The 16,798-nt window shown below is 65.4% G+C and overlaps 4 protein-coding genes across 5 annotated transcripts in view; 2 read left to right on the top strand and 2 right to left on the bottom strand.

Moving 5' to 3' along the window:
• ALYREF (Aly/REF export factor) overlaps positions 1-175 on the bottom strand; it is an 8,449-nt gene extending 8,274 nt beyond the window's left edge. The window contains exon 1 of the mRNA XM_059378463.1: positions 4-175. Within this exon, the coding sequence (XP_059234446.1) occupies positions 4-166 (163 nt within the window). The 5' untranslated portion in view covers positions 167-175. The remainder of the gene's footprint in view (positions 1-3) is intronic.
• Positions 176-306: 131 nt separating this feature from the next.
• On the top strand, positions 307-5,450 carry ANAPC11 (anaphase promoting complex subunit 11). 2 transcript variants are annotated; one of them, XM_059378462.1, is made up of 3 exons: positions 307-443; positions 1,179-1,298; positions 5,147-5,450. In XM_059378462.1, the coding sequence occupies exons 2-3, from the start codon at positions 1,190-1,192 to the stop codon at positions 5,290-5,292; spliced, it is 255 nt and encodes an 84-aa protein (XP_059234445.1). In that variant the 5' UTR covers positions 307-443; positions 1,179-1,189; the 3' UTR covers positions 5,293-5,450. The 2 variants fall into 2 exon arrangements, with proteins under 2 accessions (XP_059234445.1, XP_059234444.1); XM_059378461.1 differs by lacking the exon at positions 307-443 and adding an exon at positions 627-780.
• A 2,247-nt stretch (positions 5,451-7,697) lies between these two features.
• On the top strand, positions 7,698-8,476 carry NPB (neuropeptide B). The gene is made up of 2 exons (XM_059380173.1): positions 7,698-8,119; positions 8,230-8,476. The coding sequence occupies exons 1-2, from the start codon at positions 7,877-7,879 to the stop codon at positions 8,356-8,358; spliced, it is 372 nt and encodes a 123-aa protein (XP_059236156.1). The 5' UTR covers positions 7,698-7,876; the 3' UTR covers positions 8,359-8,476.
• A 1,431-nt stretch (positions 8,477-9,907) lies between these two features.
• On the bottom strand, positions 9,908-16,605 carry PCYT2 (phosphate cytidylyltransferase 2, ethanolamine). Its single transcript, XM_059378932.1, has 13 exons — positions 16,473-16,605; positions 14,567-14,655; positions 13,847-14,008; positions 13,573-13,639; positions 12,957-13,041; positions 12,752-12,796; positions 12,029-12,167; positions 11,756-11,838; positions 11,465-11,542; positions 11,191-11,256; positions 11,043-11,108; positions 10,670-10,758; positions 9,908-10,584 (listed from the first exon to the last, which is right to left on the bottom strand). Exons 1-13 carry the CDS (start codon positions 16,559-16,561, stop codon positions 10,473-10,475), a joined length of 1,170 nt encoding a protein of 389 aa, XP_059234915.1. The 5' UTR covers positions 16,562-16,605; the 3' UTR covers positions 9,908-10,472.
• Between the last annotated feature and the right edge of the window lie 193 nt (positions 16,606-16,798).

Raw genomic sequence — 16,798 nt, 5'->3', positions numbered from 1 at the left:
GGATGGGCCCGCCGCCTCGGTTCACTCGCGCGGCGGCCTGCGCCCCGCCGCCACGGCCGCCCTGGGAGCCGGCCCGGCCGCGGCCCCGGCCTCCGCCGCGGCCACCTCGCTGGCTCCGGTTCAGCTTAATGATGTCGTCCAGAGACATGTCCATTTTGTCGGCCATGGCGGGCGCGGAATCGGCCTTGGCTCGAGCCCGCGCGTCAGCACGCCGGCGCGTCACTTCCGGGGCCGCGCGGCGTCTTCCGGTGCCGAGGCCTCGGAGAGGCCGGGGATTGGCTGTGAGTGCACGGCGGGGGCGGGGCGGCGCGTGCGCGCTAGGGAGCGAGCTGGGCGGGCGCTCCGGAAGGTGCCGGGCAGTGGCCGCGGTCGTTTTTATACCTTCCCGCGCGGGCGCTGCCAACGGAAGGCGGGCGGGGCAGCGCGCGGTCAGGCCGGCGGAGGTGCGAGAGCGCGGGGCGGAGCGCGGCCGTTGGGGCGGGACTGGCGCGCCGCCCCTCCCCCCGCTGCCCGCGCGTGCCTGGACCCCGCGCGTCTGCCCCGCGCCCCACCCTCTCCCCGGACGGAGCGCGCGCCCCGCGCCCCGCGCGCCCCGCCCCGCCCCGCCGCGTCTCCCCGCGCCCCGCGCCCCGCGCCCTCGCCCTCGCTCCTCGCGCTTCGCGCGCTCCCCGCGCCCCGGTCCCGCCCTGCAGCCCCTCTTCCGCGCTCTGGTCTGGCGGCGGCGGCGGCGGCTCCCGACCGAAGTCCTTGCTGAGCAGGGCCGCAGGCCGAGCGGGCTGGGTGGGTGCCCCCGCGTGGCCAGCTGGGCCGGGCTCTCCTGGGCCGCCCGGGCCGGCCGCAGCCCTCCGAAAAGCCCGGTGCGGCCCCTCTCTGCAGGCACGGGTGGGAGCCCGCGCTGCGCTTCGAGGACGCCGGGCAGCCCGTGCCGAGCGTGTAGACATCCCTGCGGGTGTGGGAGCCTGGCTCGCCCTCCCGGGGGCGCCCGGGCCCTGGCCCGCCGGCCTTGCGGACCAATGTGCGCCGGTCGGTCTGGGTTTCTCAGGGCTCTGGCCGCCGGTCCAGCCCCGTGCTGACCGTGGGGTTGGGTGACCCTCGGCTCAGAGGAGCGCCGCTTCGGTACCTACATGCTGTAGCGGTGCAGACTGAGGTGCCGGTGATCTCTCTCCCTCTGCCTGTAGGCTCCGCGGCCATGAAGGTGAAGATTAAGTGCTGGAACGGCGTGGCCACTTGGCTCTGGGTGGCCAACGACGAGAACTGTGGCATCTGCCGGATGGCCTTTAATGGCTGCTGCCCGGACTGTGAGTGTCCCCTGAATTCCCTCCCTCTTGAGCTTTGCCTGCTGGCCTGGCCATGACCTCTCGCCAGAAATACCTGCACGGAGTGGCTGGGTTTTGGTGCCCCTTTCCTCAAGAAAAGTGGACAGAAGAGAGCCAGGTGGTTTGGGCCCCTGTTTGTAGAAAGGGCCCGTCAGAAGTTTTGTAAGAAAAAGTGGTGTCGCCTTGTAGCGTGGTGAGACTCGGCTGTGAAGTCTGAGGGGGAGAAAGACATGTTAGAACTCCGTGTCTCAAGATTCTCAAGCAAACAAAACCGGGAAGGTTGTAGGGGCTCCGCTCCCTCGCCCAGCACAGAGGATCACGGTGGGTAAGGGACCTTTCCACCGCTGCTCCGCGGCTCGGCGAGGATAACTCGGACGCCTGGTGCCACGTCCGCCGAGTCTCTAAACGGAACTCCAGCTTGTTACAGGCTGTCCCGTCCCATCGGACAGGACGTGATGATGAGTCCTTAGGGTCTCCCCTATTCCTAGTCCTTGCTGGGACCTGCCCAGGTGTCCGTAGGTGTCCCTTCACTGTGTGGTGTAAGCAGGATCCACACTTGCTTGCTCCGCTCTGCCCTGGGTGTTCAGTGTTAGCATAGAACAGGCCCTTCCACCCCCACTCAGTTTTTTCAAGACGTCTGACCTTTTAGCGAAGTTGTCTTGTTTCACGGAGTGCCTCCCACCAGGTTTTATCGGATTTCATTTTTGTGCTGGTTTGTTTTTTTTGTTTTGTTTTGTTTTTAAAGATTTTATTTATTTATTTGACAGAGAGAGATCACAGGTAGGCAGAGAGGCAGACAGAGAGAGGAGGAAGCAGGCTCCCCACTGAGCAGAGAGCCCGATGCGGGACTCGATCCCAGGACTCTGAGATCATGACCTGAGCTGAAGGCAGCAGCTTAACCCACTGAGCCACCCAGGCGCCCTTTGTGCTGGTTTTTGATTTATTTTTGTTCACGTTATGTTCTGTGAAGTAGAAACGCTTTGAATATATTTTTAAGTCAGTAACCAGTTTTTGCACCAGTGTATTTTGGTTTTAGCCAAACCCAAGTGAACTTAAACAGAAGCAAGTTGACCCTTAGGGGCCAAGGGCAGTCCCAAGAGGAAAACAGGACATTGAAGTACTAAAGGGTCCCTGTCCCATGAATGACCAGGCCTTTTGTGTGGGGTGAGGTGAGTGGCCAGAATAATAGTGCTTTACTTCTTACAGTGAAATTCAGGTCATTGGATTTTTTTTTAAGGTTTTATTTATTTATTGGACAGACAGAGATCACAAGCAGGCAGAGAGGCAGGCAGAGAGAGAGGAGGAAGCAGGCTCCCTGCTGAGCAGAGAGCCCGATGCGGGACTCGATCCCAGGACTCTGAGATCATGACCAGAGCCGAAGGCAGAGGCGTTAACTCACTGAGCCACCCAGGCGCCCCTACTTCAGATCACTCTTAAATGCGTCGCTAGTGACACAGCAAAGGCCATGGGAGTCTTGGGGGGGGGGGGGCACAGACCTGCAGCTTCCTAAGCGGCAGACTCCAGTCTTCTGGAAAGAAGTCCTGGAGGGTACCGCCCTCGACTGGTTGTGGGGGAGAGAGCGGCCGGCAGAAACGCAGGGGTGCGGAGCCCAGCTATTGCCGTGGCGGCAGGGCTTGTGGCTGGCGTCTGCGTTTGACGGTGGGCTTTGGTTTTGTGGGGGGGGTATTTAGGGCACGATCTTCTGACCGGAGGTCAAGTTTGAGAGCCAGTCGTCCTGTACAAAGTGTCAAGCCTAGGTCCTGCCTGTGCGGATGAAGGGATGCTGGGGTTCTCTTGCTACAGCTGTGCGCTTGTGAGAAACCTGGGGTGACGGGCGCTGTGATAACCTGCCCCCAGCCCCAGAGGGCTTTGGGAGTAAAAGTCTTCTTGAGACATGTTTTTATGACAAAGGATTTGCGTCCAGACCGGAGCAAGCACTTGGGTGAGTCACCGTCACTGTTCTGTGCTCCGCATGCCTCAGGCAGGCTGTCTGCTGGTGACGTTACTGGAAGCGGCTCCTGCCTCTGATGGCCGATGGCCGTGTGGCCTGGGTACTCCCCCATCAGCGGGCCCCCAGGGCATCCCCTGCCAGAGTATCCTGCCTTTGCAGGGGACTCTGATTCCAAGCTGAGTTCTCCTGGACCCAGGAAGGCCCTGGGCCTGGGGGGTGTCATGTCAGCCATCGCACCGAGTGGGCACTCCTGGCACAGGGTCCTCCCCCCGCCCCCCCGACGGGCGGGGGAGCAGAGCGAGTACAGTAATTCTGTATTTGCCCCAGCGTGTAATTTTCTAGTCGTTAGGTCATCAAAGTCTCAGGAAGGCAACGATGTTTTGTCATAAAAAGGATTTCTTTTTGGAAGATTGAAAAACACCGCCCCAAACACGTGGATAAGAACGTACAGCGGCGGCCGTCCTGACTTGGTGGGGTGCAGGCATGTGGGGCAGGGGCTGCTCGGGGTCAGGGAGCCGCGCACGCTCAGTAGACGTGGAAGGACACTGAAGAGCCCACATTGGCTGCTGACCTGGTGCCCGTCTGAACCACGGGGCTGCGCTCCTGCCCTCCGGAAGTGGCAGGCACCTCAATGCACCATGTGCTCAGGCCTCTTGTCCAGAAGAGGGGTGACGGGGTGGCCGAGTGCGGCGAGGGTGGCCGAGAGCACCGCCAGGTTCCCAGCCCCTCTGTTGGCGAGGGATGGGCCAAGTGGGACCGCTGCGTTGGCTGTGGTATTATTTCATGGGACCGAGCGTCCTGTGTTCGGTGTCGAGGAGGGATGGTGGTCACAGAAGTCCAGAGGCAGACTCTGTTCTGTGAGGAGCTCCCAGCATGGTCTAGTCTAGGACGTGTGTAGACAGAGCTGCCGCAGGGACAGGCTGTCGGTCCCAGCCCTGGCTTGTCTGTCTTGGCCCTTGTGTTTGTGCATCAGTGACATCTGGTCCAGCTAGTGTTCCAAAGGTGTAGAGGACCCCCAGGGCAACGATGGGGGGGGATGGCACCCCAGCAAGGGTAGAGGCTGCAAGCCATAGTGCGTCAGTGCCCACGGGGACCCTGACACACAGCCTGAGGGGGCCGTTGTGCTCTGGTGGCACTGGCTGTTTGATGGGATTTTCTTGCTTCTCAGAAATCAGAGGAGATCAGAGACCCCTTTTTCTTCTGATCACGGCAGTGTGGCTGTCCCCTGTACCCGTCCATGGAGGTGGCATTTCCACGCACGGGGAGTGCCAGCAGCAGGTGGCCTGACAGCGAGGCGGAAGGTAGCCGCGTGCTGACTCCCGGCTGCTGATGGCTCGGGCCGCCCGCAGCCCGCCCTTGAAGCCTCCTGGGTCCCTGCCGTCTAGAGAGGAACTCCCAAGGCCCCAGCTCTCCTACGCCTGGTCGGAAGGAATAGTTCCCTGTTCAGAGGGGTGGCTCTTTGGTGGCGGCGGGGGGGTGGGGGTGTCCCTAGATAGATTCAGGCTATGACCTTGGTGTCCCAGTGTGCCTGTAGACGGGCCTGGAACCTGGGAGGCGGGGGCTGTGGGCTCGGCCCGCGCCCCCCCTGCAGCTGGCCACCCCCCTCGCAGGGGAGGACAGAGTGAGGGCTGCGCTTGCAGGCCTGTGTGTGTGTGTGTGTGTGCGTGCATGTGTATGTGTGCGCACACCACACACTGTGCTCACGCTCCTGATTTCTGTCTTTCCTGAAACATGAGGCGTTGGGAGGCCCTGCACACGGGCGCCCTTGGGCTGCTGGGGCTGGGCAGGTGCCGGACACCCAGGGGTCCTGCGCCCCATCTCTGCCCGGTGCGTGGGCTGCCCTGTGTGACTGGCCTGGTGCTCTCGCCCCCTCCCGCAGGCAAGGTGCCGGGCGACGACTGCCCCTTGGTATGGGGCCAGTGCTCGCACTGTTTCCACATGCACTGTATCCTCAAGTGGCTGAACGCGCAGCAGGTGCAGCAGCACTGCCCCATGTGCCGTCAGGAGTGGAAGTTCAAGGAGTGAGCCCCCCATCCCTGCCCAGGGCTGGCCGGCTGTGCGCTCCTCTGGCACCAGCCCCCTCCGGGCCGCGACACGTCTGACGACTGGAGCTGCGTTTGTTTTCCTTCAAATGGTGACACTTTTATCCAATAAGTAAAACTCATTAAATTACCTGAACCTTGCCGGAGGCCTCTGTTGCCTGTTTTCTTGGTCCTGACGCCACCTCGCAGTGCGTTGATAGGAAATCTCAGGAGTAAACATCTCGATGCGATGCCGCCAAGGCTCTGAGTCACATCCCCAGGAGGAGCGGGAGCGTAGGATCCGCCAGAAGAGCCAGGGGCGAGAGTGGCTGGCTCTGGGGGTTGAAAGGCCCCGGGGGTGCAGAGGCCCTGGGGCGTGCGCGTGTACCAACGGGAAACGGAACACCAGCGGCTCCGAGGCCCGGGGCCTGTCATTTGGCCTCTCACCTGCTCGAAGCTGGGGACCGCCTCGCAGACCAGTCTGGGATCCTGACTTGGCACAGCTGGCAGCTGCTGTGCCTTTCACTGACAGGCCGTCCCTGAGCAGGGGCTGGTGGTCTCTCGCAGTCCCTCCTCCCTTATTTTGGCGCGAGGCCAGCTGGAGCGTCTGAGCAGTGACATACCCGGCGTAGGCCATGTCAAGGACATCTGTGTCCCAGGTGTCTGAGGTCCTCTACTTGGAGAACAGCTCATGGGAGGCTCCTTTGGGCACCTCTGTCAGTCCACAGCTCCAGGTTAGGGGTGGCCCCTGGGGGCCATGGTCCCAGCCCTGGAAGTCTTGGCTGCTTCTGGACAGACTGCTGCAGGCCTCATGTCCTCATGAGCTGCAAGGAGTCACTGGGCACTGGCTCCTTCCGGTCCATTCTCAGGGAACAGCCCCTGGGGGTCACTGCCTTGTGCCTTGTGGGTGGCCAGCTGCTGAGTGCTCCCATGCTGCTTGTCCTCAGTCCCTGGGGGCAAGACCAGGTAGTGTCCTCGGGGGCTGGCCTCTTGCTTGGTCACCTCTGGGGCAGCCTATTTCATGCCTGCATGTTGTACCCAGAGGGAAGGAAGCCCAGGGCACCATCCCCCTTCTCCAGGCCGGAGGTCACATGCCCTCTGTCCAGAAACCCAGCTGCCCGGGCCCCTGAGCTCAGGATCCGACCCGGGGAGGACACACCCAAAGGAAGACACATCGCGTCCAGTTTGTTTAGGGGAAGAAGAGGTGCCTGAGCAAGCCCCCCGGCCCCTGCACTTGGTGCCCCGCCCCCCGCCCCCCACCCCAGGGCCTGGGCTCAGCCCTCCTGGAAGCTCCCAGCAGTCCTGTAGACAAACAGGTGTTGGGGCAGCTACTGTGTATCCTTGAGACTTTGTGTCTACAATGTGTCAGGATCCAAGGAATCCCTGGGAGTTCACAGCCCTGTGGGAGTGGGCTGCCGCTGCGGAGGGCGGGTCCAGGCAGCATGGCCGGCCTCCACTGTCCCGGAGTTTCCAGACCTCACTCTGGGGTGCCCCCAGCCCACCTCCCCTGCCCGGGGTGGGGGGGTTTCTGCTGTGACCCATGACTCTGCCTGGGGCATCAGACGCTGAGTGCAGCCTCGAAGGCTTTCCGGCCTTGCCCTTTGGGGTGGATGCTCTCATTCTCAGATGCACTGTCCATTTGCCTAAGGTCGCAGACCCTCCTGTAGGCTGTTCCCCACACGCCGTTCGGACTCTTCCGTGTTTCCTGCCTCCAGCCTGGTCCTTGCAGGGTCTGCTTGGCCTCAAGCTGGCCCTGCAGTTGCCCCCCAGCCAGCTGTCTCCTCCCCGGAAGCTCGGGGACCCTGCAGCGACGCCGGCACGTCAGCCAGCTCTCCCCCCAGGTCGCAGAGGCTCACAGCCTGCCGTTGCGAACACTCCTCGGGCTTCCCCTTACTGCCCCCACCGCCGGCCCTGCTCAGCTCCCTGGTCTTCCCCCGAGAGCCAGTGAGGCGCTCTGCTTGCCCTCCTGCCAGCTCTGTTTCCCCATTTGGCTATGGCTTGAGTTAGGGACTGAGTCATGGCCTGGTGAGCACAGGTGTTCTGAGGGTGCCCACCCCGAGAGCAGAACTCGGTGGAAGAAGTCTCTGGGTTCATGTCAGCTGTCCCTTGGTCTGGTTTCCAGAGGTCAGGCCTGGCCGCGTTGCCCACCTCTTCCTAAAGGACCCCACCAGTAGTGGCCCTATTAGAAGTTTCCCCTGTGGGTGTGACACAGAAGGTGGCCCCCAAGCCCACCCAGACTTTGAAGTTCCCTTTGAGGGCTGGAGAAAGTGTCCCCGGGGCACAGATGTCTCTCTGCAGCCTCTAGGACCTCTGGGGGGAGGGGTAACTGCTAGGGCGCCCTCGCGCCCTGGGGGCTGCTCAGTGCTGCCCCGCTTGTCCCTGCTTGCACCGAGGCCGCATCCAGGCAGGACCACGGGACCGGGCGAAGGAGCAGGCGGCAGCGGGGAGGATGGGGGCGTGGGATCCCGCACGGGAGGCTCGGCTTCTTGCTGCCTGAGGGGGGCCCGCCCCCGCGCCCCGCGCTGCTAATATAAGGCGGCGGCCGCCGAGGCTCCGAGCCGCGCAGTCCGCCCGCCGCCCGCGTCCCCATGGCCCGGTCCGCGCCGCTGGTGGCCGCCGCCCTGGCGCTGTGCCTGCTGCTGGCGCCGCCGGGCCTCGCGTGGTACAGGCCGGCGGCCGGGCCCGGCTCCTACTCGGTGGGCCGCGCGGCGGGGCTGCTGTCCGGCTTCCGCAGGTCCCCCCACGCGCGCCGCTCCGAGCCCCCCGGGAGCGCGGGACCTCCGGGCCGGGCGAGCGCCGTCGCCGAGCCGCGCCCCCGCCTGCGGAGCCTCGTGAGTGGGGCCGGCGGGGCTTGGGGGGGGTCGGTCGGAGGTCAGAAGGGGGGCTGTGGTGCGCGGGGTCGCGGCGCGGGGGCCGCCCCTCAGCCTCCTCCCGCCCCCAGGCCGCGTGTGTCAAGGACGTGTCCCCGAAACTGCGGAGCTGCGCGCGGTTCCCCGACGGACGCGCCACCGTCCAGTGCCAGGCGGACGTCTTCCTGTCGCTGCGCGCGGCCTCCTGTCGCAGCGCCTGAGCCTCCACCCAGCCCGACCCTGCCCGGCGGCAGCGCAGACACCCCCGCGCCCATCCGCTCCCCGAATAAACGAGAAGCGCAGCTGAACTCCGAGTGGGGGCGGGTGGGGCGGGCCCCGCGGTCTGCAGACCCCACTCCGCCGCCACTGTCTGCCCTGGGCGGGGCAGCCCCCTCACCTCCCGCCGTGGTCCACACAGCCCCTGCGCTCCCCCGTGTCCTCCAGGAGGCAGCTCCATGTCTGCCCTGAGCACTGCCGCTGCCCACCACCCCACCCAAGGGGGCCCCTGGCCTAGGACAGCCCCCCCCACCCCCGCCTTGGTTCTGGGGTTTCCTGAGGACAATGCTCTGCCTTTTAAGAGGCGCAACTCCTGCAGTCCCTCTTTTCTTGGTGTCCCCCCAAAACACAAAGTACTAGGCACAGGGCAGTGATTTGGGCTGTTGAAGGAGGGACTAGGCCAGGGAGGGGTGGGGCTGGGGGAGGCAGCCACACCTGCTGCTCCAGGACAAAGCCCAGCACAGCCCGCACAGCCCCACTTAGAGGCTGTGGGAGGACCCACACACCCACTGGCCTGAATGACTGCATCCCTAGAGGCACTGACTTCCCAGAGCCCAGGCCCCGAGCCTCCTCCAACTGTGTCCCCGTGGGCTCCCTGGCTGCCGCAGTCCCCAGCTTAGGGGGGCCGCTCCCGTGTTCTCCCCCTTCGAGTCCGTGCAGGACTAGCGGCTCCCTCCTCGTGCCCCCGCTCCCAGGGCCCTGCTGCCCAGGGCTCCAGGAGTCTGAGTCTCGCCCTCCCTGAAGCTGGGGGCCTAGGGGCGGTGCGGGTCTAGGGAGGGCCTCGCGCCTCTCCCGCACTGGCGCAGCTTGGGGAGGGAGGAGACTGGTGGCGGCCGCCCAGCGGGGAGCCGGGGTGGCTGAGCGCTCAGTCCCTTCCCTCCTGCTGCCTGTACAGCTCGAAGTTAGACTCATGACTGGTTACGTCGGGAGGAAGAGGACAGACCCACCCGCCAAGGAGGGAAGGACGCTAGCCCTCCCATCTCCGCTTCCACGGGGCCAGGCCAAGGTGCCCGGCCTCACCCGACTCCGCAGCTGAAGAACAGATGCCCTTCCGGGGGGAGGGGCTGAAAAGACACCATGGCAGCCCTCACCTCTGAACGAAACCCGCCGAACTCTCGCCCCTTCCCGTCCGAAACAAAGAGGGGAGCGGGGTCGGCAGCCCACAGCTGCTGCGCTGTTCCCAGTGGCCCTGATCTGGGTGCAGGAGACCCCAAGATGCTTGGGGGGGACCCGGTCAGGGAGCCGGAGCCAACTCCTTCCCAGATCCGTGGCCCTGTGCCAGGCCACGGGGAGCCAGCCTCCCACTGGCCTCGTGACGGGCTCGGGGCCAAGAACCCACTGGGCTCTGGCTGCTCTCCCTCCGTTACAGGCTCTAGGGAAGGCAGCCTGGGGCGTCTGGGGGTCCCTCGCTGCCAGGCCGCCTGCTTCCCCCACCCCCAGCCTCCCCACCATGTGCGTGGTGGTGGGGAGCAGGGCTAAGAGCCGGACGCAGAATAGCTCCCACCAGGTTTATTTGGTCATACCCCAGCCGGTCAGATACAAAACCGAGAGCAGTCTGTGGGGAGAGCAGGAAGGCTGGCCCGGGAAGTGGGGGGCACAGTGCCCAAGAGCCAGCCCCAGGGCACCAGGGAGCCCACACGGGAGGCGGCACAGCCTGTGTCCTGAGGAGGAAAGAGGGTGCCCCTTCAGGTCACTGCTCCCCCAAAGCTGGCTTCCAATGAGGCCTGGACGGTGGAAAGTGCCAGGTGGTTGGGGTGTCCTGGGTCTGCAGGGGCTTGGCGGGGAGCAGAAGCCAGGCCTTCATCGGCTCGCAGGGTGGCTCCCCGCTGGCGAAAGGTGCCTGCTGGGCTGCTCATCTGTGCTGGATGCCCTCTCTGTTCAACTCAGTGGGAAAGCCTCTGGGCAGGTAGGGTGGGGGCAGCGCCCTCGGCTCTAGCCCTTCCAATAGCAGGCCAGGTGGAGAGGGAGCCGGCAGCTTTGTTACACGCCAGACCCTCGAGGCGTGGTTAGGAGAGCAGGAGGGGCTGGCCCATGGGCACGCGGGGTGACCGCCCACTGCTCAGAAGTCACAGTCGCTCTCTCTCTCACGCTGCGCCTCCTGTCGCCTCCTGGCCTCCAGGAAAGCCAGCTCCTTGGCCTCTTTCTTCTGGTTCCGGGCCTCGTACTCTAGCCTGGGGGCCGGGCTGCGGTGAGCTGTGCACCCAGGCCTGGGGCTTCCGCGGTCCCGCCGGGCCCAGCCAGGCAGCCCTTCCTCACCTGTTCTTGATGATGCGCTGAACAATGAGGTCCGTGGTCAGGTCGTTCCCGCTGTCGATCTGGCAAAAGATGCCCCTTCTCTTGGGCTCCTGGAGGCCAGAGGGTTGGGGGAGGTGATGGCAGCCCTCCTCTGGAGCTGCCTGGGCCTGGAGGGTCCTCACCCACGAAAGACCAGAACACTAGCATGGTTCCTCCCACTGCTTAGCAAGCGTCCTCCTCCTCCTAGGAGGCCACTGGACCGCAGTTAACCCGGCCCCAGGGTAGCTTCCAAACAGGCACTGTGAGACGGGGGAGGCGGCAGGGTGGGGGCAGGTTCCCCGGGGAACAGCACACTCGGCCACCTCATGCCCATCAAGGGCCCAGCACAACCCACCTGGTAAGGATCTGAGCCATCCTTGTCCGGCACGATTTCTGTCTTCCCGTGACATACCAGGTCCACCTGGGGAGGGAGCAGGGGTCAGGGAGCCTGGTGCCTTGCACTCAGAGGGCCCTCCCTGGGACCTGGTCCACAGGAGCCTCACCTTGAAGTGGTCCAGGAGCTCTGCTGTGACCGCATAGGGGGCCCCGATCACCACTTCCGACACGTACTAGGGGGACAGGGAGCACAGGTGGTCAGCTCAGAACCCACTAGGCCCCTGGCTGATGGGAGAAAGTGCTCGCTGCTAAGGAAGCAAGGGCTGGGGGAGGGAGCAGCACGGCGGGGCTGGCTGGCTGGAGCCCAAGGCTCCTGGGTACCCCCTCCTCCCCCGCAGCCTGGGCAGGGGACCCCACCCGGCGCCCCGCCGTGGTCCATACCCGGCAGGCCAGCACGCTCAGGGTCCGCTCGTGAAGGTTCATGATGGGGTAGTTCTTCCCCTTGTAGTGGTTGACCTCCTAGGGCCACAGTGAGTTCCAGTGAGCAGGCAGCCTCTGGCAGACGGGCCCAGCAGTGCGGGGAAGCCCCAGTCCCCAGAAAGAGGCCCCCGCCTCCCCCACCTCCATCAGCTCCCCAGGTCTCACCCCTGTGAGCCACCTGTGCCCAACCTCAGCCCCAGGAGCCCCCCCCCCCGCCCGCCCACACCCTATCAGCTGGCCGGAAAGCGAGACCTGGTCAAAGTGCAAGCCGGCGATGACATACGGCCTCTCGGCCAGGCCGTGCACCTTCTCCAGGAAGTCCACATGGCCGATGTCTGTGCCCAGGTTAAGAATCAAGTAAAAGGAGAAGTGGCGCCCTGCAGGACCGGGGCTCCGGCGGGTTCCCCTGAGCTCCCCCCACTCTGGGAGCTGCGAGGAGTCAGGGCGGCCTCTCAGGTCCCATGACCCAGGGGGGCCCACGGGGCCAAAGTGGGGGCCACCCTCCCCCTCGGTCCCAGAGGATACGGAACAAGTCGAAGGCACCGGCCACATAGATGACAGTCTCCCCTGGCTGGGGTTCCTTCCCCGAAGCAAACTGGATGATCTTCTGAGACGTCTGCAGGAACTGGGACACCCCTGTCCAGGGGTTCCGCCCCCCAGGGCACTAGAAGCCGAGAGGGCTCTGGTCAGCGAGTGCTGCCTGGGGAGCCGCCTGTCCTTCACCTGCCCCCAAACCCCAGCTCCTTTTCTGGGCTGCCTGCGCCTGCCTGCTGGGAGCAGGTGTGGGGCCGCTGGTGCAGGACCCCAAGCCCCAGCTGCAGCACTTGCTGGGTCACGTGGTCACGTGGGCGCTCAGGCAGGGACAAGGTGGGGAGCCAGCAGCGCCTGCCCCAAGCAACACCGGGACGGGTGGCTCCACCCTGTGGCCACCGTGGGCACTGCAGCCAACAGCACTGGGGCCTGATAGCAGGCCCAGCAGTGGCCACTGTCCTGGTGGGGACCCAGCACCCCAAGCCACCTTCTGGTCACCTGGGAGGGCCCTTCCGAGGGAAATGTCGGCCTGGCGGGGCTACAAGGGAGAGAGGACCAGGCCGCCTAGTTAGAGGCCACCTGCTTGAGGCGGTCCTGGCTCCTTGGTGGCCGTGGAACTGGCTGAGCCTGGTGGGCAGTAGCCAGGCGGTGCCCGGAAGGTGGGGGCCGGGTACAGGGGCATCAGGGAGTGGCCTGGCGAGTCGGGGCGACACTCACCTTGCCGAAGTTGTCTGCATACTCCCGGTACTCCGAGGAGATCTCCTGAGAGGAAGGACACGGGACGTTGAGGAGCCTCGCCGTCCCCCAGACATGGCCAACCCCCAGAGCTCACAAAGGGACAAAGACAGACAGACCAGGTGCTTCCTCCCTCCCAGCAGGGTCCTGAGCCCTGGGAGCCTGCCCTGGTCCCTCCCAGACTCACGTGGCCGCTGTGATGGGCCTTGGTCACCAGCAGCATGCGGCCGACGAGGTCCGTGGTGGACACGCCCTGGGTGCGCCTGCACTCTCTGCGGGCACAGGGGGGTCAACACTCGCATCCTGGACATACCCCAAATGCCCCACAGCGGCTCACCCCACCTGAGCGTGGCCCCGCCAACCCCCGCTGGGCCGTGCAGACCAGGCAGCTCTGCACCACTCTCGGCCGCAACAGAAAACCAGGACCAGGAGCACAGGGCAGGCCACGGCGCTGTTATACACTGAAGGGCATGACAGAACAGATGAGAAGTGCTGCTGGGCAGGGCGGGGGAGGCCAGACCGGGGCCCATGGCAGCTCCAGTCTCTGGCCCTCACGACTGTGCCCCATGGCTGAGTCCAGTAACGGCCACACCCCGTGCTCTTCCCAGCGGCCAGCTGCCCACGGCCCATGCCCACCACCTGGGCTGGCACAGGTCTGTGACACCTGAAGACCCGCTGGGCAGCCCACCCTGCTCCCACCCTGGCCTGAAGAGGCTGCAGCCCATTTTCCTCGTGGGCAGAAAGAGTTAGGGGGGAGCTGTGAGCCTTACTCCTCGACAAGGGGGGCCCTCTCTGGGGCTCACCTGTACCTCCCGGCCTGCTTCACTTCCTCGTAGGTGTCGCGGCCATCTACGGTCAGCGTGATGTCATCTAGGGAGCACCACACACGGGTGAATGAGGACTCTCAGCTCAGACTGCGGGGACCTGTGGGGCCCCCAACCCTCATCCTAGGCTGGCCCTGGCGTGCAGGGACTCTTTCTGGAAACAGACCCGACGCCTTCTCAGACCCCTGAAAGGCTCAGGCCCCAGCAGCCCGGCCAGAGGTCCCAGCACTCTGGGCCCCAGCCCCTCACTCACTGCCATGCACACAGAAGTCACAGTTGTGCTTGTCCAGAGTCTCCAGCGTGGTCACGTAGGGAGCTGCGGGTACCACCTCGTCTACCCACTTGATGGCCCGCACCATCTTGTACCTCTCCTCTTGAGTGAAGACTGGGGGCCCCTTGTGCTTGGAGATCTCCTCTAGAGCCAGACACAGAGCAAGGACAAGACAGATGAGCTCTGCAGGGCTGACCCACAGGCTCGCTGGCCTTGGGGCCCCCTCCCACCACCAAGCAGGGCTTGGAACCCCAGCTGAGTTTGTGGCGGGCAGCCGTCTGTCTCCCTGGGCCCTCTGCCTGTCAGGAGGGCAGAAACACACCCGTGTGGACACCGCCCTGTCTCTCTGGGCCAGTACAGGGGCTCAGGATGTGTTCGCTGGCTAACTATGTGCTCCCCTCACCCAACCAGAGTTCCAGGGAAAGTCCTGTGACAGCCGGGCGCTCCATTCCCAAGGGTCCCAGGCACCAGGCTGGGGCGGAAGGGGGAAGCGGGCAGCACGGCCAGAAACGCCATCCCTTGGCTGCACTGTTCAACTTGAGCCGCAGGATTGGAAGCCGTGGGGGGCTCAGCCTGGGCCTGCAGGTGGCGTGAAGCTGCTGGGCCGTGCTCTTCAGAAGGATGGCCATGGACCTGGCCTTGCCACCTGCAGGGCCCTGGGAGGCCAGTGGGAGGCCAGTGGGAGGCAGCAGCCCAGCTCACCATCGGTGTGTACACCCACGATGAGGTAGTCGCCCATGGCCCTTGCCTGGCGCAGCTGGTTAGAGTGGCCGTAATGCACCATGTCATAGCTGTGGAAGGAAAGGACGGACGGTGAGTCCCTGTGCCGAGGGGGGCGCTGAGCAGCTGGGAGGGGGCGTGGGGGTGCAGCCTCGCTCCCCTGGGCCTTCTTTAAAAAGGCCTTTGAGAAGCTGCCACTGGGAACAGCTCCTCAGGGTCTGGCCAAGCCTGGGCATTCAGAGGGGATTTGGGCACTCAGCTCCCCATGCCACTGGTCCCTGGGCCAGATTTAACAAGCATGACAGGGTCTGGGCTGTGCCCAGGAACAAGGCCTGCTGCCCACTGGGGCCAGTGAGCACGCACAACAGCTCGGCTCCCCACGCATGCCACAGAGCTCCGGCCTCTGCCCTCAGCCCCTCCTCTCACCAAATGCAAACAAGTGTGTTGGGGGGCAGCCTCTTTACTCTGTGAACTGACATTAATATAGGGGTGGGCTGGACTCTGTACCACTCTGAAGCAGGCGGCCAGTCTTTGGGACCAATAAGGAACAGAGTCTGACAGATAAGCAAAGGCGACTGCCAGCTTTGGAAGTCCTGCTCGCTCCTCCATGGCCTCCAGAAACTCAGCGAGGCTCTCCTCTCTGGGCCCAACAACTACCTCCCTGGCGGCTGGTTCTAGAGCTCTTATCCTCAAATCTAGGCCTGATTAAGGAGTGACTTCTCAGCTAGAGGCCCACTTGCTCCCCTGTGTGATGCCCAAGTTGGCCCCACACCAAGTCCATTTCCTTCCAAAGCCTCACGTTGTCTCCTGGGTAGGTGACACTGTCCTGCTTCTCCAGGTGACCCACGCCACCTGGTGTGCAAAGCTGTTCCACTCCCTGACACCTGTTAACTCTCACTGCAGCACCCCAGGTCCCGGCACACAAGACTGTGGGGTCACACGGCTCAGGCCCTGGGGTGAGAGGAGCGGCTAAGTGCAAATGCAGCAGCCTGGCTGGCCCTTGAGCTCACTGGACGGGCTGGGCTGGGGGTTCACAGATCGGAATGCAGGGTGGTGCTGGGTCCAGGGTATGTCCTAGCCACCCTGGCCTGCTGGGGCATGGGCCTGGCCAGACCAGGGCCAAGGTCAGAGTCCACCCACATGAAAACATGCTCCCTCCCTGAAGGGGACTCAGGCACAGCTGCAAAGGTGTGGCAGCCCCCCCAGCCCCAACAGACCCCTTCTCTTCCCAAGGGGGGAGCTAGCCAGGTGGGGGCTGTGCTTTCTCTGATTGCCACGGAGAAGGCATCCGGAAGCGCCCGGGGGCCAGCGCTCAGTAGAGGTCAGTTTTCCTCTCACCTGCTGACGGCCCCCAACTTATCTGCTAACAACTCCAGGTCTCACCCAGCTAGAGGACAGGACAGATGGGCATTGTGGCCCTGCTGGGCAGGACCCAGGAGCCCGGGGGCTTCGCTGGGGGGTCGCGGACACAGGCAAATCCCGCCCTGCCGCTCGCCCTGACACCCAGTAGACTCCCTCGGCCCTGCGGCAGGCGGGCTGGGGAGCCGGACACCGACACCGCGGGCGAGACGCTCTGAGCGCACGACTCCCCCGTCGGGACGGGACACGCGCGACTCGCGCCACCACCGGCCACACTCCGGCGGCCCGGCCCGGCGGGCGGCTCAGCGACGGAGCCCGGCGCACGGGCGCCCGCGTCCCCAGGAGGGCGCCGGGGCCGGGAGCCGCAGGGCCGGGCCGCCGCCGCCACCGGCCGCTCGCGCCGCACGGCCGGCCCCCGGGCCCCGGGCGCAGGCCGGTCCGCGGACGTGTCTCCGGGCGGCGGCGCAGCGGCCCCCGCGGCCCCGGCTGTCCCCGCCCGCGGCCCGCCCGCCGCCGCCGCCGCGCCCACCAGCCGCCGCACCACACCCGCACGGCGCGCCTGCCCTCCGGACCCGGCGGCTCTGCACCGCCCGCCGCCCCGTGCCCGTTCCGGATCATGGCCCCGCAGCGGCGGCGCGGCCCGGCCCGCTCCGCGACTCCCAGCGGCCGCCGCCCGCCCCGAGCACGCCCCGCCCCGCCGGGCGCACGCGCCGTCACGCGGGCCTCACCCGCCGCGCGCGGCCAATGGCGAGTCCCGCCCCGCCCCGCCCCTGGATCCCCGCCCCGCGTGCGCCGCCACAGGCGTGAACCGCCGGAGCCGAGGCCCGCCCCCGCCCGGCGGCCGCCCGGGTGTCC

Source organism: Mustela nigripes, chromosome 16, assembly GCF_022355385.1.
Source record: "Mustela nigripes isolate SB6536 chromosome 16, MUSNIG.SB6536, whole genome shotgun sequence".
In the NCBI taxonomy this organism is placed as follows: Eukaryota; Metazoa; Chordata; class Mammalia; order Carnivora; family Mustelidae; genus Mustela; species Mustela nigripes.
This window is presented reverse-complemented; position numbering and strand designations above follow the sequence as displayed.